This window comes from Carassius auratus, unplaced genomic scaffold, assembly GCF_003368295.1.
Source record: "Carassius auratus strain Wakin unplaced genomic scaffold, ASM336829v1 scaf_tig00005421, whole genome shotgun sequence".
In the NCBI taxonomy this organism is placed as follows: domain Eukaryota; kingdom Metazoa; phylum Chordata; class Actinopteri; order Cypriniformes; family Cyprinidae; genus Carassius; species Carassius auratus.
In genome coordinates, this window is record NW_020523658.1 from 33,838 (window position 1) to 56,250 (window position 22,413).

Consider the following 22,413-nt stretch of genomic DNA (forward strand, 5'->3'; position numbering starts at 1 on the left):
TTATATGTGCAGGTCTTAAAAAAGTTCTTAAAAAGCCTTCAATTTGATTTCCAAAGTCCTGCAGATACCCGAATCAGGAAGTGTATTTGTACAGCTCTAGCAAAAAAAAGAAAAAAGAAAAGCTTTTTTTCATTAATGTAGTATAAGAGTAAATAGTTCTGCATCTTCTACCAGAGGGGAGGATATCAGAAGAGGTGTGTGTGGAGGGTGAGTTGGATTTTTGGGGTTCTAATGGTAACTGAATGTACGCGTATATTTTGTGCCATTTTCATAACTTGTTTCAGAGTGCTTATTTTCAAAGCACCTCTCTTGTGCCTCTACCGTGCCAGGATGTGATGCAATATTTTAGTACCCTCATTGCACATCAATAAAAGTTCAAAAGAAGTTTCTAAGGCAACTTTAGTTTTTTTAATTTTTAATCTTCTTAGAAAATAAACACATTGATGTGCTTTTCCGATGACAGTGGAGGCGCGTGTAGTCAAAGAAAACCCCTCTGTAATATTCTCTCTCTACATCCACTCCATTTAATAGGGGACTCTTTAAAAAAAATCTCTTTTGGATCTCTTTTGACTTCTTGGTGTTAAGGATGAGCTCCAGGCTGTCACATTTTGTACTTTGTTCCTGTATGCATACTCATCATTGTTCATGATCAAGCCCATGATTGTTGTATCCTCTACAAACACCTCAGTGTTGTGTTGTTTTGCAGGTGGTGGTACGAGAGCTGCTGACCCAGTACACCAAACTGATGGGGAACAACCTGGTGATGGGACTGATTAGAAACTGGACAAGCTCAGTGTCAGACAGCCTTAGAACAAGGTAAGAGGATATTTACATAGTTAGTTAGTTAGAGGTTCGCCAATTAATCGTCTACCAATCGCTATCGGCTGATAATCTCTTTGGTAAGTTTTCATCGTCACTAAAGTTTATAATTTCTTGCTAGTCTTGCTAGCTCATTTGCAAAAAAAAATTATTTGGGCCCTGAATGAATGTCTGTAAAAATCCTGACTGGAACATCACTATAAATAGTTCTACATGATAAAAATATCGTTATCAGTGATCTTATCAGCAGATACTGCTTTCTGTGATCAATATTGGGATTATTTATCTTTTAAACCATGAAGGCTGACATAAAGCAACGTGCAAACTTTGCTCAAGAGTTATGCCGGTGAACCTTTTAACCTTACTTATTTATACAAAGTGAAAGTTAAAAAAAGTACAAACTGACATCACTTTTGGCATAAATGTTGCATATTCTCTCCGAGATGACAAGAGACGAATCTCAACATATGCTGATTATTCATTGTATAAATTAATAGACCGGTTTTAAAATTGCAAAAAAAAAAAAAACTTTAAAAAAAATTCCAATGAGGAAATAACTTAATAGCATAAACTTTTATTGTCCTCACATAGTGTTAGTTATGCGGTGAAGCACTATGAAAGTATTGTGGAGCAAATTATTTTTATTAGTAATCAATAGATAGATAGACATGGACGGACGGACGGACGGACAGATAGACTCTTTATTAGATGGATTTATGTGTTGTCTTCTCAGCTTCTATTATCCGGCCTCTGAAACTCCACACAAACACTGTTCAGCCCTGAGAAACCTGTCTACCATCGCTTCTGGTTACTCTCACAATTAGGTCACCAATTCAGCAATTTTGCCTAAGAGGAAAACGTGACAGGTGTAATTGTTTTCCGGCCTGCTATTCAGAACATATTAACCGAAGCCGAGATTCTCAGTCGTCCCTCATACTGTAGGCTTTTATTTGTCTAGAGGTGATTCTGATAGTACAGTGATTTTATACAGTTTCTCTTTGTTTGACTGAGTTAATCTGTATTGCTTTTGGCTGTTTCCTTGTTTGTCTAGCTTTCTTGGCTTCAGCGTGGACAAAGTAGGAGACCTAATGTTCCTGCTGAAAGCAGTGAGCTTCAGGGAAAGGGTGTTACAGCGCAGTCTGGCTAGTCGACTCTACACTAAGGTCAGTTGTTCTCCCTGAATCACTGAACACAAACAAAGTTTCCTCTCTGTGTGTTTTACTCCTGCTTATTTTAAGACCGAGCACGTGACAAGAGATCCATGGCAAGTGTGAGTAGCTGGGAAATGCTTCGATTGAATTTTTATGGCGTTAAAGTTTAAAACGTTTTAAGTACCTATAGGATGAAACTTCAACTATATGTAATTACATTTGAATTAATTCAAATGTAATTACATGCATTTTATTTTTTTATATCATTACAATGTAAAAATGTGTATATACACAATAAGTGCATTGTACCAAATTATTAATTTACATGCAAGTACATAGTAGTTAAGGCCACTTAATATAAAGTGGGATCCAACAATCATTTCTCAAATTTTTATTACTGTATTTCCTGATAAACTGAACATTCACTTCAATGGTGAATTAGGCGAATTAGGCAAAAACAGCAATATCCATAACACTGAGCACAAACAAATTGAATTTTTTAAATGAGCAAAATGCAGCTGGAGGGCAGGAGGTGATTTTTTATATATAGGAATTGCCAGCAGAAATTCAAAATTCCTATGTTTTGTGTTGTTTATGGATGCTCAAATCGGACAAACCGAGAAAACCACAAGGAGATTTTATCGTGCATGAAAATATTTTGTTCATATGAGGGGAAAAAAGGCAAGAAATTAACTAAAAACCGCAGGAAAAAGTGGCATATAAACCTGCATCTGCAGCTGGGAGGAGCCGAGTCGAATAATGCTTGTGTGTAAGATCTAATAATATATTAAAATATTAATAAAGAAATATATAAATAGGTACAAGGCTGTCGACTCTTGTGTATTCGACATGAGACAGTCAGAATTCACTTTTTTTTTTTTACACTTTATTTTAAAGTTTCTTGTTACGGTGTAATTATACATGTAAGTACTGAGTAATATTAATTAACTACATGTTCTTTACTGTATGGTTAGAGTTAGGATTTGGGTTTGGCTTAGGGTTACTTGCATGTAATTAATTGTTATTATTTTAGTAAGTACATGTAATATGTGTAACAAGGACACCTTAAAAAAAACTATTTTTCACTCTGCCTAATTTTTCAACCTCTGTGATGCAACACGAGTTGTCAATATTTTTGTTTTGTTTTCCTAAAAAAAAAAGTAAATTGTAACAAATTGTGTTTAATGCTATTTACTCCCTTGAACAGGTAGAGAAAAACAAAGAGGAGTTCTTCATGGCCTGGAACGCTTGTTTACATCACGTGACTACTTTGGCTATGGCACACATTCACAGAGGTGAGAGAAAGCAGACGTTTATCTACATTAATTATAGTCCATGTGTTGCACGGATGTCAGCAGATGTTCTTCTTACATCCAAATTCTCACAAAAGAGGTTTAAATTATAGCAAAGGGGCCCAAAAGATCACTCTGAAGGATGCTGGGATGCACAACGATACCAGAAAGTATTTGGAGACTGAAGCCACACATTAAAAGGAAGCCTCTGAAAGTCACTGAATTTCTCAACAAAATAACAAACCACAAAAAAGTGTGACTATTTTCATGGAAAGTATTTCACAAAAAGATCAGATTTTTGAAAATCATTGCAAAAAGTGCTTAGAAATGGGAAGTTAGTTCTGAGAAAAACTGGCACAGCTTTTGATTATAAATTACACTAGCTTTCAAATTCCGTAATCGAATTGTGACTTGGGTGTTTAAATAAGTTTTTGTAAAATGTGCATGCATCTTAGCATCACATTATCAGCAAATTCAAATTACGAAAACTAAGGAATTAAGGAAGCTAGTGAATTGCCAGATGGTTTTATCAACTGCAGACAAATAAAACCTCAAATTAAATGTGTAATTACACTTAGGGTGTCAAAACGACTATTCTTAATGAGCTTTTTTGTCTGAATTTCCAGTTGAAAAATCTTAAAAGTTAAATTTAAGTTACAGATTTGAGCAACAATTACTGTTAAGTGATTTCACTGTATTTATTAATTAAATAAATCCAATGATAATTCAAATAAACATTTATAATCAATATAAAACCAATACATTGAAATAGTCTAATTATTTCAAAATTATAATAGTTTTTTTATAATAATTAAAATTTATTTATAAGACAGCAAACAAAGAAACATTTTAAATCTTGATAATCATATAGTCTTAATACCTTGAGCAGTGTTTTGAAGTAAAATGTAAGGGTTTTGAAATATTTGTCCATGAAAATTTCAAAAGACTAATTTAAAGACATCTGTTGCAGGGAGGATGTCGCTGAAACTGATCCCTTAAAGCAAATTTTCCTTATTTTACAGCTAAATGTGTCCTAAACTCACCAAGTACAGTGTATTAGTAGTGCATTAGTAGTGTGAGGTCTAGAGTAAGTGTTTCATGTGCCCGTGTAGACTATAAACTCACCACACGTCTTTGATCATTAAAGACACTGTTTAACTTCCCTTTGACTTTCTGATTCACTCTTACACTCAGTAAGCAACAGAAAGGTGCTGTGCATCTCTCAGCCTCTGATGTTCTAGAGTATTTCCACATGCTCAGTGTGTGTGTGTGTGTGTGCATGGTTTGTGTGTCAAGATATATTTTCCTCTCCTGATAGCAAATTTCCATTCTCTCACCCTCCTCCCACACACTTACACAAACACAGATCATGCGCTAATTTTCTCTTGAGATGGTGCTGATAACATTGAGATGAGGGGCTTTTATTCACACTTTACATGAGTGTTCCAGTTTGGGGTTTCATTTATGATATTAATACTGACTTAACACGCATGATTGTGACATATAGAAGCGGTCACAGATTACAGAATAATATTAATGACTCAAATCAGTCATATAGAGAGAGTCACAGGCACTGTAAGGAGATGCAAATAGTCATCTCTGTAAATCCAAACACTTTTGTCCATTCAAAGCATGGCATGAAATCTGCCATAATAGGATATTTTTATATAACAGCTGTTTTAAATCAAATAAAGCCATTTTCAAAGGCTCCTTTCATGATAAATAAAAATTTCTTTCATCTTTTGAGATAAAAGGGCTTGATGCCCTATGAAAATGTACTACAACTTTTGGAAATTTGTGCAGTTATAAATGGATGATCAGATGAATATTTACACTCAATAATGTAGGAAAGTTCTCAGAACTTTTGCTAATGTTCCAGCAAGGTTCTATTAAAGTTATGAACAAACGTTCTTTTAGTAACATTACCAGAACATTCGTTGGAAGTTATCTGGTCTTTAATAATATTTTCAAAACTTTAGAACAAAAAACATTATGTTTCCTGAAACTTAGGTTGGACATTTGTCTAATATAATAATACAAATGGGACTACTTGTTTCAAAATGTAACATTCGAAAGTTGATAACATGGAATGTTGGGAAATGTTTAAATCATTTTAAAAATGGGAACATTCCAAAAGAATGTTTTTGTAACTTACTTGGAACGTTAGAAAAACGTTCTTGGAACATATTTTTGTTAGCGGGAAAGTTCTAAATTTCAGTTAAATAGATTGCATTACATTTTTGGTAGTTTGCTTACTTTAGAATGCAAATTCACTAGCTGAATCCAAAATCTGACGATTTGAATGATAAATACATTTCTGTTTTATATTGTTTTTGGTCTGTCTTCTTTCAAGCTGAAATAAATATTCGCTATAGAAAACATCTGCACGGGGGTGAAGCAGATTTTGTTACATCAAAGCACTGCTTCTCATTTCAAATGTGAAAGAAGTGTTTCTTAAAGACAAAGTGTCTCATTTTATTTTAACGGTCAGGGAGAAGGTGAAAAAGAGTAATTTTACTGTTATTGATGCAAATAACTTGGACCTAAGGGGCAAAAATGTGTAATGCAACGCCCCCTTCTAATTTCACTATTATGCTGTTAATTTCTCTAATTGTGTTTCTGCAGTGACCTTGGAGCAGTTTGCTCTCGCCGTACGAGAATGCCATATCAAAGAGGACCGTGCCTTGCTCACCAAGGTATGTGTGAAGTGCTGTCTCTGCGCTCTCTCTGCCGCTGCACGACACTCTTTTTGTCTTTTGACTCATCAGCCGGTTCCAATGGAAAGTTCTCAGAAACAACAACAACAGCTTCGTGCCCACTCAAAAAACAATAAACTGAGTTTCTCAGCGTGGCAGGGAGATTTCAGAGGATTCCACTCTTAACCACGTGTCTGGAAAAAGCAGGCTGCAAAACTGAAAAAAAGGGGCTAAATTAGTGCAAAGGGCCAGCATGATAAAGCAAGCTAGACTTTTACATTTTACAAGAAAAGAGTGGTGCTTTCCATGCAAAAGTCACCACCACAATAATTCTGTGTTCTGGGTTTTTTTCAACCATTCAAAATACTATAGCAACTAGGGCTGCCTGCCTAATAGTCAGCTAAATGTTAGTTGATCAGAAGAGGCTTAGGCAACCAAAAATGTATTAGTTGGTTAGTCTAAGACAAAAACTGTCAGCGTTGACAGCTGGTAATTACACCTCTCATTCATCGTCCTCAAATATGTTTTATAATTTGAAATTGAAACATGCATGTAAATGCAACTTTACATGGCTGCTTGAACTAATGATATCCTAGATAAAGGTGTGCCATTCAGCACATATCCAAGTGTCTGTGTGAAGAGTGGGAGCTGTTAGCATGCTACTGCATGACATGGAGGCGCCAGAGCGATCTCTGTCATTTTGCCTGATAGCAGCAAAAACGATTTAAAATACACCAACATTTTTACTCAATGCAGATAAGAGTAATTCATCATTTGGAACTGTAAAGGGTTTACTTTCATTTGCCGTCACTCACAGTAACATCAAAACATTGTGCTTTTGTAAAATAAAGAAAACAAATGGGATGTGCTTCTGCTGTATCGGACTCCTTGAACTGGAATGCAGCACAAAAATTAACTGAAACACAGTGAATAGGCTACAGCCTCACAGACCACTGCAAAGCAACATCCTAGCAACCACCTAAAACACCCAAGAAGCCAATAAGCTTTTACCTGGCAACCATTCAGAATATTCCAACAACTACCACCTTACAACCTCAAAGCAACACCCTATAAATCACCTACAACAACCAAAAAAACAAATAACAATCCCCCCACAACCACCTAGAACACCTAACCTGTTAACCACAAAGCAATGCCTTAGCAACCACCCAGACATCATAGAAACAATGCCACTGCATCCATTCAGAATCCAAAAAACAAACGTTTTGATGCAAAAAGCCCCAAAAAGGCACAGTTGGTGGTTTTGCTTACAAAAGTCTGTTCGAATGGAGAAAAAACTCCACAGACCTTTTCTTACTTAATATCCAGAAAATATTTCACATTATGGAAGTGTAATGTGTTTAAATACGTCATGCATTTATACTGATTAGCCAAAAATTCAAATATGAATATATTGCACGAACTACTTTAATGGTGCATTTTTGTTCTTTTTGGAGTCTACATCTCTTACTTTGTTTAAATAGAGCAGAGTGAAAATTCAGCCTAAGATCTTTTTATGTGCTACAGAAAATACATTTCATACAAGTTTGCAATGTCATGAGGGTGAGTGACACAAATGTTGAACAGTTAAAGAAATGTGTTTCAGCTTTTCATGGGACAGCTTTATGATAAAATGATTTCAACATTTCATTGTGGCTTACGGGTGGATTAACACATGAACTGTCATTGGCAGTGATGTGACGCAGCAGTATCAGGATGTGTGCTGCATTCATATGAGTATCAGATTAGCTGCGGAGCACCGGAGCAGAACTGCACTGATCTCAGACCCGCCGACAGCAGCTGTCAGGTTCTCTGGAGAGCACCTAGCATGAATAAATCACAGATAATGACCTGGTTCCTGGCAGGTCATGAGGTGTGCTGTCACACTAGTCCTGTGATCGAGAGACAAAGCACACCAGTGAGGAACAGGAAAACCTCACTTCCACCTGTTTCTTCAAACTTCTCTTGCTGTTATGGGCACTGAGGAGCATGCTTACCAATCGCACAGTCATGAGACCTGTGATATTACGTCAGTTTGACATTTCAAATTGATTGTTTCTAGATAGCATCTGTCAAGATACCAGAAGTAGTTTTCAACGTTTATGTTTAGAATGGAATACTAACTTAGTTCTTATTTAATGCAATGCAATAAACACTATTTGTTTTATTGTATGCTAATTTAGCAAGAAACCACAAATATGACATTTAAATTAAAAAAAATTGACAGTTTTATATTTCTCCATCACTTGTCATTCACAATGCTGTATGGAAATGTATTTATTATAGAAAAAAGTTTTTTCTTAAATTCAAAGTTTGCAATGTTGTGATTCATTAGTTGGTTGTATACATATATACAAATGGTGATTATATGATTGATGTGTGTGTGTGTGTGTGTGTGTGTGTGTGGGTGTGTTAAATTAAATTAAACAAAAAATGGTATAAATGTGTATGTTTGTTTAAAAATGACTAAGTTTAAAGCACACTGGCAGTTTATTTTTCCAATCATACTATTTCAAAACAGTAAAAAGGAAGCCACTCTCGTCAAGGCATTTCTTGGGGTCTTTAAGCTTTTAATAATAACCATTCAGTTGTTCGGATGATGGTTTCAGTTCCTATAGCTGACACGCCAACGATGTGACTTCCATTTCAGACGAACCCTCGTTCGGTGTGGCCTGATAAGAAACTTAATGGCTCTGTGATAAGCCATTGATTCTCTGCTTTCCATATGAGGAAGAGAGCAGTACACAAAGCATGACAGCCGGAGGGATCATGTGCCTCTATATGTTTATTTTGCTTTACAGTGCAGGGCTTTCTACAGGTCAAAGGTTATATTATTCCTCTTAGTGTCCATGCTTTACAACTGATTGCTGTGCATGCTCTGTTTTTTCCTGTCCAGCTCTTTGATGTATCTAGGTGGTTTGGTTGCTACCTCACCTCTGAGGAGAAGAGATATTAGCTCGTACCGCTTCTGTTTTTCCATCCCCTTCATCTTCTGTATAACATCCTGTACTCACTCAAATTGGTGCATGTGAAGAGGCATACAGCTTTTGTAGGGTCCTTCAGATATGGAAAATAAGACACTTAACATACACAGTGGTCAGCAAGTATTTTCCACTTACATTTTTGACCTTGCACTGTGCTGATACTGACTGCTCTCAGCCTTAGATGGTGACACGGCATTCACAGACTGTTGCGTATTGCACACGAAAAATATTGGCAGAAATTGTAATTGTTTTTATCAGTCCACCGGGAAACGAAATGGCAATAATGAATGTTTGACCTGTCAAAATCTGTCAAGTTCATGTCGCTGAATCTTTGAAATGAACACAATAAATGAACGCAGAAAAATGTTCTGTTAAATCACTCAAAATTAGCTCTGAGTTTTGGCAAATAGTGTCGACTCATCCAGACTGCAAATCTGGGCCAAAGTCATGCAGTGAACTGCAGCCTTTAATTGCATGTAAACAATGTCTCATTGAGAACAGATTTGCTGTATATTCTTGTGCTGAAAATATAATATATAATATATATTTTTCCGCTCTGAAGGTAACATTTATATTTATGCATTTGGCATTTTGATGCTTTTATGCACTGAAGGCACACATTCAATCAGTTCTTGCTTTCAGTGGGAATCGAACCCATTGGTGATTCTTCTTATGCCAGTAAATCAATGTCAGTAAATTCAAATCTAAATGTATAGGACTTTTCACATAACATTGTTTGGTAACACTTTAGAATAAGGTTCCATTAGTTAATGTTAGTTAACTACTTTCGTTAACATGAACTAAGCAAGAACAATCCTTCTACAGCATTTATAAGTCTAAGTTCATGTTAATTTCAACATTTACTAATGCATTATTTAAATCAAAAGTTGTGCTTGTTAACATTAGTTAATGCGCTGTGAATTACCATGAACTAACAATGAATAACTGTATTTTCATTAACTAACATTAACGAAGATGAATACGTACAGTAATAAATGTATTATTCATTGTTTGTTCATGTTAATTAATACATTAACTAACATTAACTAATGGAACCTTATTCTAAAGTGTTACCCATTGTTTAGCTTTACAGAAAATGTATGTTTCAATGTCATGATCAAAAAGTAACAATAACTATAACATTTTAACAGTTCGATGAGAATAGGGATGTACAAACCTAACTTTAAATGATACCAATGAAGCCCACATCCAGTCAGAATCTATATGACTTTAAAGAGTTATCATTTAGTTATCATTTTTGGTGTGTAATTTTAGTGTAAGGCCTGTTTCAGACATTTTGCATCAGGAGCAGCATTTAAACTAATCTGACCTCATTTCTGGGTTATTCCATTGAATATTGTCTTTGACAACGGCCGTAAATTATAAAACGATTGTGAGGGGGTATTGCAAACGTAAACATTTACATCCAGCTGAACCTAAACCTCAAACCCTAGCTGTAAACCACTGGAATCATCTGGATCCAGTCAGATTTGCAGAATTGAAGTGCTATTTGATTCTGCATGTGAAACTTGTGCATCAGGCCTGACAGACTTTCAGACGGCATTTGATTTGCAGCATTTATCAGCATTCACTCCCTTAGTTTGCTTCATATAAGCCTATATTTCAAAATATCAAGTAGATAAATAAGTTTGCATTGCATTTGCAGTTTCTACTAGGGCTGTTTGATTCTAAAATGTAGGAATGGGACTACATGATATTAACATTGCATGTTTCCTTGTTTTCAGCTATCATTCGTATTATAATGACATCGGTGTCTATTATCTCTATGTAGTCCAGAGTGGCGCTTAAAACTGTCCATTGTGAACACTGCATTGTTTAACCATTTAAGATATTTTAGACTCCTAGAACAAAACAGTGTTTGTCTATCAGTGTCTGTATTGTGTTTAAGGTGCAAACTTGAATGTAGGAAACTTGTCCAGGACATAGCATACGATAGACAAAATATTGATTAACCTATTCGAAATGCAGGATCACATAGTGACAACATACCTCATTAACTTTAAGGTAATAATCAGCTATGTGTTTAAAAAAAGTACTTTATTTGCATGTTTCAGTGTGACATATCATGACATGGAGTTGTCATAGAATGGCTGCAATAATTTTTCATTAAAACAAACCATCCAAGAGAAATGAATTACACTTGCATGCAACACATTTTATAATTTGTGACTATTTAATGTGTATTGCAGTGGAACTACTGCAACCTGTTAATATTAAATATGCATCAGAAGCAACATGCAAATCAAGCCTTTGTGTTAAATTGTGTTGCTAATTTGTCTTTTCTGTTGCACTATTGCATATTTTCTGCTACAGTTCTGCCTTCTTCACGGCACTAGTCTGGTGTATCAGGAGAGAGCGTGGTACCTGGAGCACAACTACCTGACCCCCAACACCAGCCAACAGATCCGCAGCCAGGTATTTACTAATTTGACAACCTGTTCTCTTCACCAAGGAACTGAAGCACTGTCAAGACGCTTAAGGTGTCGCTGTATCAAAGAACTAGGAACTTGTTTTCAAATGACGTGATGGGAATTGGAGTATGTTATTGTCATTATGACATATATGTTGTGGTGTGATTTAATATCCACAATAAATCAAAAAAATATGCCATTATAATTGATATGAATGATATGTGACTACATTCAAGGAGCGGGGACTATTTTAGCCTTTAAAACTTGAAGTTTTGATAGTTTTTTGTATAAAGATATTGTACACCTCCAGAGCACTTGGACTGCAACACCACTCATCATTTATACTGCTTTCTGGTCAGATTTTGCAATGCTGTGACGTTTACATTTTATGTTGTTGATAAGTAGTTCGGTTTAGGGTAGAGGTGGGGTTAGGTACTCAAAAATATATATGGATAAAAATACATAAAAATTACACCTGCTTTTACAAATACATACAGAGAATTACTCCGATAAAACATTTAGTTTATAAAAACATTTTTTATATGTCTTTTTTCTTGTCATGATTCAAACATTATTTAAAGGTTACAAAAAACTTTCTTTTTAATATTCTAAGAACATTGAAATGTCCAGGTTTGTTGTCATGATTAGAGCGCTAATTTAAAGTTTCAAAAATGTTTCCTACACTGTTCTACTAACTTTCACCTAATATACTGTATATTTTTTAATCTTCACATTTTTTATATTCTAAGAACGTTTCTTGTCGTGATTGGGACATTATTAAAAAAGTAACAAATAACATCATAAGGATGATTTGAGAATGTTTTTTCTCTACATTTTGAGAATGTATATCAAATATTAACCTTTTACACGCCGTTGACAGAATTTTCCCTAACACTTCTCCGTCACTGATGGAATTTTCTGGCTGTCGGTGTTTACACTGGTGTACAGTAGGGGGCGCTATTACACATCTTCGGAAAGAGTATTGAATGTCTGAACCGAAACGTGGCAAGAAGTAGAAAAAATTATTGCGCATGTAAGCAGATGGATATGCAAAATAATGCAACCTACAAACATTAAACAGCATATAAAAAAAAGGCCTAACATTACCGTATAACTTGATAATCCAGGAAGTGGTATAGGATCGTGCAAGCTTTAGATAGGTTGATAGAAGCAATCTATTCAATCTATGAATATATTTGTTATTTTTATTTATTTTTTGCTTTTTCCATGAAACCTACCCATATGGAAGTGTCAATAATTATAACAAATAAATAAAAAAGATTTAAGAATAAAAATAATTTTTTTGGCTGGCAACTTAAAAAAAAATGCTGGCAAGGAAGGAGTTAATAAGGTTATAAGAGCATTCCATAAACATTGCTTTAACATGTTTTAAAAGTTATATTAATGTTAGGACAAAACATTCTAAGTGACGAATGCGTCTTGACCTAAAGCATGCTTAGGAATACCTTTAGCATCTTAATAAGTGACCATGCTTCAGTTTTTGAAACCTTAGGAGAGAGAATGGGTTGGATTTGACCAGCAGCCACATCAGGAGGGTATCAGCATGCTGTCAATCAGTCTTTAGGCAGTTAAGGAGGCGCAAAGCCTTTCTGCCACCCATCTGAGACCTCCTCATTAACCCTTCGCACATTAACTGGAGTTCACAGAGCGTGGCTGAATGTTAACATTACCATTGTCCACCTTGTACACACACACACACACACACATAGTGGCCAGTAGTTCACTATTAGCTGTGACTAAACAGGCAGGCGCCCTCACTGGGGTTCTCCCACACAGGAGCCGAGAGGACAGCGGGGTCGACACCGGTCTGTCAGTATGCAGTCAGCAGGTGGTTTCCTGCATGTTTACCACTCGGACAAACCCAACACAGCCACTGTCTCTGTACAAACAACCCCCACTATTCTCCCAGAGTGAGCAGTGGCCACGGCACGTGACTGAAGGCATGTGCTTACGGTTCCTTTCAGCGTGCTCATATGAACTATTGTTATATGTTTTCAATGGCTTATTGAAGATGATTTATCATGTGACGGGCTGCATAACGTGGCCAAAATAACCAGATCACTTGTTTATAATTAGCTGCTGTTCACTTAAGGACGTGCATAAGAATCACAATCCAGATCTCTAGTATCTCGACTGTTCCTTCTGGACGGCACTGAGATTAAATGGAGAGAAAATTGGGACTTTGCACATTTTGCCCCTGTGATGTCAAATTTATCAAAACATTGTGCTCAAAGTGTGCAATCAGTAGTTTCAGGCCAAATGATCTCAGCTGTGTTGTTATAAGTTATGAAAATTTTATATCTGCATGTTATCTGAACAATCAAAATGTTTTTACTTGGTTATATAAATGTTAAGAGAACGTTCCATTGCAAACATTATGAAATGATACTTTTAAATGTTCCTTAAAGGGCTCACATGATACGATTTCATGTTTTCCTTTGTCTTTTAAGTGTTAAAAGCTGTTGGAGCAAAAGATCCGTAAGGTTGCAAAAATTAAAGTCTCAAATCCAAAGAGATATTCTCTATAAATTTTTTAGGCTGATCCACACCTTCCTAAAATACCTCATTCAGACACACCCACAAATGTCTACGTCACCGTGTGGGAAGATTTGCATAACTCCGCCCAAATGTTCACGCAAAGAGAGAAGGCGCAGCTTTTATTCTCACTTTAGTGTTGTTGCCGCCACTGCCATGTCTTGAGGACGATGTGTGTTTCATTGCGAAAGCCAGATTAGGACACAACTAGAAATCAGTGGTTACGTTTTTTTTTACATCACTGTTCCAGAACAGTACAACCCAAATATTTGGGTGTGTGCAATGCATTTTACAGAGGAACATTTTCTGAACCTGTTAAGAGGCGTAACATTTCCATCACACGCTTGAGATATTCGGCCAATCACAAAGCACTGGATAGCTGGCCAATCAGAGCACAATGCACTTTTCAGAATGATGAACTTTGTAAAAATGGACTCGTTTCATAAAGGCGGGACATAGAGGAGAAACAATGTACATTATGTGGAAAATATTTTTTGAACCTAAAATCGCGTAAACATTGCCTTACACGAAATTCACAAAATAATGTTCTTTTTAGCAACATCATATGACCCCCTTAAATTCAATTATCAAGCCATTTTGATTTTCTGAGCAGTATGATGTCATACTGTTCAGGCCCCGCCCATGACCGCTGATTGACTGTCTAATATTAGCATATTTCCACCCTCAGCCAGTTGTATGCTGTCTGCCATTATCTCCACGCTCGCAAGCAATGCAGGTGTTTTGTAGCTAGATGTAAAAGTGAACCTTAAGAGTCTTCATTTTCTCCTGGCATCAGAGCCACTAAAGACACAGTGGACTTTTTTTGTCTTAACGCACCACCTAATACACAAATAAATGGAAATGAGGGGCTGGTCGAGCAGTAGCTCATTATCATTTAAAGAGACATGCACCAAAACGGGTCACTGTCAACAGAGCTGTCCAATTTATAAAGTTTTAAAAACATTTCGTGAACATCTATTTTCCTTTGGAAGTTTTATGTTTACAATACAACTATCTATATTTGTCAAATGTTTTATTGAGTGGGAGTTGCTGAAGAAAGCTCTATCCACCGACGAGATGAAAAAATGTTTTGGACAGATAAGAGTGAGCATCTTTGCCTATCTTCTAGTTTTCCATGCCGTGAAATAAGCCATGCAAATAACCTCAGGCTCAGCAAGCTTTGATTGGCATTACATTTAGTTATTGATCTGAGAGTCAGTGACTGTTGAAGATGAACCAGAACACCTCTCTGTTGAAGAAACCGTACTGAGTAAATCACTTTCATTAATAGTTTCCAATTTGGTGCAAGTTTATTAAAAATTTATTGTTGAAATGGATTTCATTGAGCTATACTTCTCTAAAGAGAAAGAACTGTGTTGTTCTTAAATCAAAAGATATTTTGATCTTTAATTTAGCTAAAATCGAAGCAATATATTGTTTACCTCTATTTTAAACAAATGTGGTTCTTTTGAACTTTCAAAGATTTCAGAAAAAAATACCACCATCTAAAAATATTAGCGTCAAAGAATATTGAAAGAATGTGTATTATGGTTTTCACAACAATATGAAGCAGCACAACAGTTATCAACACTGATAATAAGAAAGATGTGTTTGTTCAACAGTAAATCAGCATATTAGAATGATTTCTGAGGATCATGTGACGCCGAAGACTGGAGTGATGATAAATTAGCTTGGCATCACAGGAATAAATTACATTTTACAATTTATTCAAATAGAAACTGTAGTAATCATTTTAGACTGCAATAATATTTCACAATATCACTGTTTACTGTATTCGTGATCAAATAAATTTAGCCTTGGTGAGCAGAAGACACTTCTTTCAGAAGCAATGAAAAAAAACGTACCGACCCCAAACTTGTGACTCATTATTATCACAATATACAGAGAAAATATTTCTTCTTGTAGACCTAAAGATGTTGACGACACTCTAATTGGAGTACAAAATGCTTGAGTTGAATGTGATGAACCTCAGTTAAATCTTTTGAAAACTTAAGTCAAATCAACAGTCCAGCTCTGCTATTCCTGATCATTTAAAGTTTCATTAACATCCAGCAAATGATGCTGCTTGACTTGACACTAATGAGTGAGTCAGTGTGTGTGTGTGTGTGTGGTAGTGAGTGAGTGAGGCAGAAGAAATGTCCATGAGCATGTAATTGGGTGAGTAAGATTGTGTTTGTGGGGGGTCTGAGCGCTGAGAACAGTTTCTGTGGATGAGATCCTCACATGTACGTGTGATTTCTCTGTGTGTGGCTCCAGCTCTTTAGAATGAGTCTTATTGTACACACTCTCCTATCATTACATGTGTCAACATAAGAGCCAGACTCACATGCCTCACTGAACTCACACACACACACACACACACACTCACTCCAACACAGAGAGGGAGTGTTGGAGACTGTTTTTGAGTTTTAATTGTGCGCATTGTGTGTTGATTTATGGGTAATGGATAACTATTTAGAGGGGATTTTTAGTGGACATGAAAAAAAGAAAAGAGAAAGGGTATGAAAGGGTCATATTACTGCTCTTTCGTGAAGACTTTTGGAGAGCTCTCAGTTGTGTATTATTTGAGTATCTTATTTTCTCAGATGCTTTTCCTAAAATCCACTTTTTTTCTTTTATATGAAATTCATACTTCTGTTCAGGAAGGAAACATTTAATTGATCATAAGTGACCTTAAAATATTTATAATGTTACAAAAGATTTATATTTCAAATAAATTCTGTTCTTTTTTCAACTTTATATTCATCAAAGCATCTTGAAAAGCAAAATGTATCATCGTTCCCTAAAAAATATGAAGCAGCACAACTGTTTTCAACATGGATAATAATCAGAAATGTTTCTTGAGCAGTAAATCAGCATATTAAAATGATTTCTGAAGGATCATGTGACACTGAAGCCTGGAGAAATGATGCTGAAAATTCGGCTGCGCATCACAGGAATAGATTTTGCTTTAAAATATATTACAATAGAAATGTTGAAATTGTAAAAAAAAAAAAATATATATATATATATATATTTATATATTTATTTATATATATTTATATATTTATTTATTTATTTAGATCAAATAAATGCAGCCAAGTAGAAGACACTTACGAAAATGTTTCTTACCCCAAACTTTTGAATTGGTTATTTTGATACCAAAATCAGTTTTATTTAGACCTTTAAAATATAAAGATCATACTTTGCCAGTATTCATTACTTATTAATTATATAATAAATTAAAATAATAAAGTAAATATTTTCGTTCATCTTATACTTAAAGGCTGATCAAATGACACTGTGTGTTTGACTTAAAGGGGGGGTGAAATGCTCGTTTTCACTCAATATCCTGTTATTCTTGAGTACCTATAGAGTAGTACTGCATCCTTCATAACTCCAAAAAGTCTTTAGTTTTATTATATTCAGAAGAGAAAGATAGTCTGTACTGGTTTTTCCCGCAAAAACACGACCGGCTGGAGGCGTGACGTGTGGGCGGAGCTAAAGAATCACGAGCGCCAGTAAGCTTTTGCGTTGAGAGCATGTGGAAGCTGTGACATTACTGTGAGGGAAAAAAACCATCATCCAAAACAAACCATGGCTAACAGTCAGATTCAGCCGTTTATTTATGATCCAGAATCAGATCCAGAGGCTGAAACTGAACGAGAGCAGCAGCAGCAACGACTCGCTCCGAGCGGGGCTCGAACCCGGGTCTCCGGCATGGGAGGCGGAGGCACTAACAAGGAGGCAGAGATATTTGAAGCAGTTTTACTCACCGCCTGTGGTTCCAACACACGATCCTGACCCTTTTTCGTTGGGATTGCATCATCCTTAAGAAATAAACGATACGCAAATCCGTCGTCAAACTGGGCCTTGTTTGTAAAACAAGCATCTTCGAAATGCAGGGAACAAACAAAAACACTTGCACAACTCCGTTGATGCTCTGTAAAAATAAACTCCATCCACTGGTCCCTTAATGCTGTTTCTCTTTTGGTAATCTGTGCAGGGTTGTCTTGCCCTGGCAACCAAAAACACACTTCTTTTGTGACATTTCGCGATGCTCTCGCTCTGATCAGTGAAGTCTGTTGTGCTCTCAGTGCTCTGCTATACGGGAGCGGGCGCTCTTCTGGCAGACGTGACCTAGGACCCATATAAGGAAATTCCGCTCCATCTAACGTCACACAGAGCCATACTCGAAAAAAACTTTCTGAAACTTGTAACAAACGGGAAGGAGTATTTTGGGAACAGAAATACTCCTTCAAATGTACAACTTAATTTTTGAAACTTTGTCCATGTTTAGCATGGGAATCCAACTCTTTAACAGTGTAAAAAACTCAGTATGCATGAAATAGCATTTCACCCCCCCCTTTAACTTTACTTCTCTGTACACAGTGTATGAGTAACCAAACTCTGGCAGAATTTTCCATTCTGTCTCCCTTTCTCCTCTTTCATGCCATCTCTTTCTCTCTCTCTGTTTACACACTCTCCTTATCTCTCCGTTTGCTTCAGTGGCGCATGTAACCTCTACATAGAGCTACATTCTTTTCATCTAGTCTGGAAAGAGAGAGCACAAGAGAGGTCAGACGTACTTCAGACTCCTCTTTGGACAGACAGCTATTGAGCAAGACGTGTCCAAACATATTTCAGCCGTTAATGCGCTACAGATAAGTGAGTGTTTCTCAAACAGAACAATGAGAGGGTTTCATAGCACAGGGTTATAAAAGTCAAAATACACAAGCAGAGCTTTGCAGAAAACTGACAGGCTGTGATCATTTGTCTTTCATCTTGAGCTCTGGAGGACTTGAGCAGGAGCCAAAGCATCAGGACGATAAATGATCTCTTTGTCAGGCGAAGTGGGAGAAAAGAGCAGGTTCTGTGACTCATGCAGGATGTCTGTGGACACCTCACGAATGAAGCATTGACAGGAGATGAATAGTGTGATTGTGAATTTCACCCATTTGAATCCAATTTTCTTATCATTTAATCATTTTGAATACATTTATTCTTATTTCTAAGCAAGTATGCCCGTGTTCTGTATCCATCTGTGCATGAAAAACATTATGCACATCTTAATGTTTGTCATCAAAATGTAAATTGTGTGTATGCTAATTTATCTCGATTTTAAAGTTTCGATTTTTAGGCGTTTTATTTTCTTTTTTCACCATTTTTGATCTTTCATTAAATAGTCAGGTCTTGTATGATAATACTGTTCAGTGGTTGGGGCCAATTAGATATTTATTTATTTCCAAAGAAAGAAATGAACACTTTTATTCAGCAAGGATGCATTAAATGGATCCAATGTGACAGTGAAGATTTAAATTACAAAAGATTCTATTTAAAACAAAAGCTATTCTTTTGAACGTTTTAATTATCAAAGGATTCTGAAAAGAAAAAAAATGTATCGCAGCTTCCACATAAAAAATATTAAACGGCATGACTGTTCCAACATTGATAATAATAATAATAATGATTCTTGAGCAGAAAATGTGCATATTAATATGATTTCTGAACGTTTATGTGACACAGAAGTCTGGAGTGATGTTGATGAAAATTAAACTTTGATCACAGAAGTAAATGACATTTAAAAAAAAAATGTAAATAGAAAATTTTAAAATCGAATAATATTATTTCACAATATTGCCGTTTTTATTGTATTTTTTTAATCAAATATATCAAGTAAATGCAGCCTTAGGGTATAAGACTTTTTTCAATGCATTAAAAAAAAAATTAAATCTGTATTTTTCCCTGATTTTTAGTCTAATCAGTCTATTATAAATGTTTTAGATGAAGTTTAGGATGTCACAATGCTGGACAGGTCAACTGATCATATGGGGACCACAAGAGATATGAATAATTCTAAAACTCAATGTTGCGGTAAATACAGTAGGCCTAATGCAAAACTTTTATACAGTCAGTATGTCATCTGATCCAGCGTGCTGTGGTTCTGCTCGAAACATTGGTTATGGTGATCACTCATTTCCGTCTTTAAATCACAGCTGAGGCAGGGACTTCTCATTCCTGTTCCCTTGACCCTGACATGACAGTCTGACTGTGTTCTCACACATCAATGACTCACACATCAATGTCTCTGCCGAATTGAAAGGGAATAGAAATTAAAGTTGAACGTTTTTCAATGTTGCTTTTTTTAATATCCACCAGAGGGTGCTGTTATAGAAGGGTAATGCTTATGGTTATACATTGACTGTGATAAATTGATGTCAAATACCTGTAAATAAAAGATAATTGGTGTATGTTTTACAAGAAAATCCTAATTCGTCTTTTCCACTTCAAAATCTCATGTTATGTCTTTGTAATTGTGAAATGTACAAGAATATTCAGAGTTGAAATTTCTTCTTCACAATGTTTTCATGTTCTTTTGAATCATCCTCATTTGTTGTCACTAGTGTCAAGTATCTTTAGCTGTGTGTGCTCTTGATCATACTTAAGGATTATATCCCTTACCTTAAGTATAAATCGCTATATATCGCGGCATTAACCCTCGTGTGATTGTGTTCTGCTTGTTTTGAAGCTTTTGGAGCTGTGCAGATCGGTGAAGGATGATGCGCTGAAGGTGGTCGATGACTTCAACATCCCGTCCTGCTGCATCCAGGCCCCTATCGCTGGAGTGGCCAATCCCAGGGCTGAATGGGCCTTCTACCCACAGCCACAGTATCCCAGCAGCACCCAGCCTCTGTCGAAGCTCTGAATTAGAGAATAAGCATGGCTTTATGAGGATGTGGAAGAACAATTAAGTGATTTCAGATGCTGGTCTCAATGGTTTCTATTTTCTTTAACATCGGGTGGGAGGAATGATGGACTGATTGGAGGTGGTCAATGCACTTAGGAATGCATCGCTGATGATTTATGATTAAGCATTATGCTTCGTGCCAAGAAGAATGGTAGAAATGGCTGCTAATGGCTAAGGCCTTGAGAAAATGACATGTACTTTAGGTACAACACTACATTTTCTTGTTCACTCCTTAAAAATAAAGGTTCCAAAGGGGTGAGTTCGCAACAACGCCATAGACAAACAAGTTTTGGGTTCCACAAAGAACCTTTCGGTGAACGATTCCTTTTTTCGTGTGTGTGAAAAACATCTAAAGAACCTTATTTAACATTAAAAGACCTTTTGTCCCAAAAAAGAAAACGTCATTGGATGTTAAAGATACTTCTTGGAACCAAAGATGCCAATAAAGAACCTTTCATTGAACATCTCTTAAAAGAACCATTATTCCTTAGTGTGAAGAACATCTAAAGAACCTCGTTGAACTATAAAGATAAAGAGCCTATACTGTCCAATGGGAAATGTTCATGGATGTTAAGAGTTCTTCAGAGAACCATCAATACAGAACCTTTATTTTTAAGAGTGTATGTAGAAGGGAATTTCAGTTATACGAGTTGCACATTATGTCTATCATACAGGTACTAGATAATTATTCTTAAATTCTTCAGTGATTTTAGCTGAATTTATTTCGAATAAACACCAGCCAAGCGTCTTGTGTTTACAGAGGATCCCTGAAAGCCTGGATTTGAGCTATAACAGCATAAAGAAGTGCCAAAAGGCAGTTTTTTAGTTGAATACTGTGTTAAGAAAAGCCCAAATCTAATTAATCAAATCACATGACACACAGTTAATGAATATTTATGTGATTGTACATACATTGAGTAACCGTAAACGCAGTACAATGTTGGACAGACATTAACATATTAATGCAGCTATAGTTTTTAATGCTACTATCAACTGCCAGAATTGTACCTTTATTTAAAAAGTAAACTAGATCACAGGTTCTAATGTAGTTCAAATCTTCTCAGCCTGGGTCTTCAAAATGATGTCTATTTATGTTATTCCTGTACACTAAGTCTGGACCAAACTACCGAATTGTCTTATTCAAGTTTTTTTTTCCACAAAATAAAAATATCATTTTGTTCACTTGTTATGAAAGTCTGCAAAGAACAGCAAAGTGGAAGTTCCTTAATGTTCTACAAAAAAAAAAAAAAAAAAAAAAGTTGCATTCCCTTATATTTCCAGATTTTCTGCACTTGTCAATGTAACCTAATGTAAGACTGGTTAGAGCTATTTTCTTAATTGTCTTTTTGTGTAAAATGTGCATGTTGTCATACTGTGCCACAAACAGTGGATAATTTAATTAACAACAAAATAAAATGCATACCAAATACTTGCATTGCAATTGTTAACCTAGCTTGTATTGCATGCCGCATAATAACAATTGTTTCAAAATGCCCATGATTCACTTGTGACCAAACATTATTCAACCAGACTGCACATGAAATATACCACAGAGGAGACTAGCCCGTGCAAAAGAAGAGCTATAGTGCTTTTGTTCTAGTTTAATCTAAAGTGTTGTGTACATTTGGAGCCTGATGGTGTGGTTTGGCAAGATGTGGGTTTGACCATTACAAGCCCATCCCATTGTGGGGCGTGGCTTCTCCGGATTTTTTACTGTGAGGGTTTTTGCTTCAGT

The 22,413-nt window shown here is 35.9% G+C and overlaps 1 protein-coding gene across 2 annotated transcripts in view; it reads left to right on the forward strand.

Annotated features, from left to right (window-relative positions):
* The window catches only part of LOC113070930 (acyl-coenzyme A oxidase-like protein), a 38,792-nt gene extending 16,680 nt beyond the window's left edge, over nt 1-22,112 (forward strand). The window contains exons 14-19 of one of the 2 annotated variants that reach the window (XM_026244279.1): nt 707-816; nt 1,871-1,982; nt 3,178-3,265; nt 5,888-5,958; nt 11,277-11,378; nt 20,460-22,112. In XM_026244279.1, coding sequence (XP_026100064.1) covers nt 707-816; nt 1,871-1,982; nt 3,178-3,265; nt 5,888-5,958; nt 11,277-11,378; nt 20,460-20,636 — 660 coding nt within the window. In that variant the 3' untranslated portion in view covers nt 20,637-22,112. Of the gene's footprint in view, nt 1-706; nt 817-1,870; nt 1,983-3,177; nt 3,266-5,887; nt 5,959-7,651; nt 8,186-11,276; nt 11,379-20,459 lie in introns of those variants that run through there. The other variant, XM_026244280.1, reaches the window with a different exon arrangement.
* The last annotated feature ends 301 nt before the right edge of the window (nt 22,113-22,413 follow it).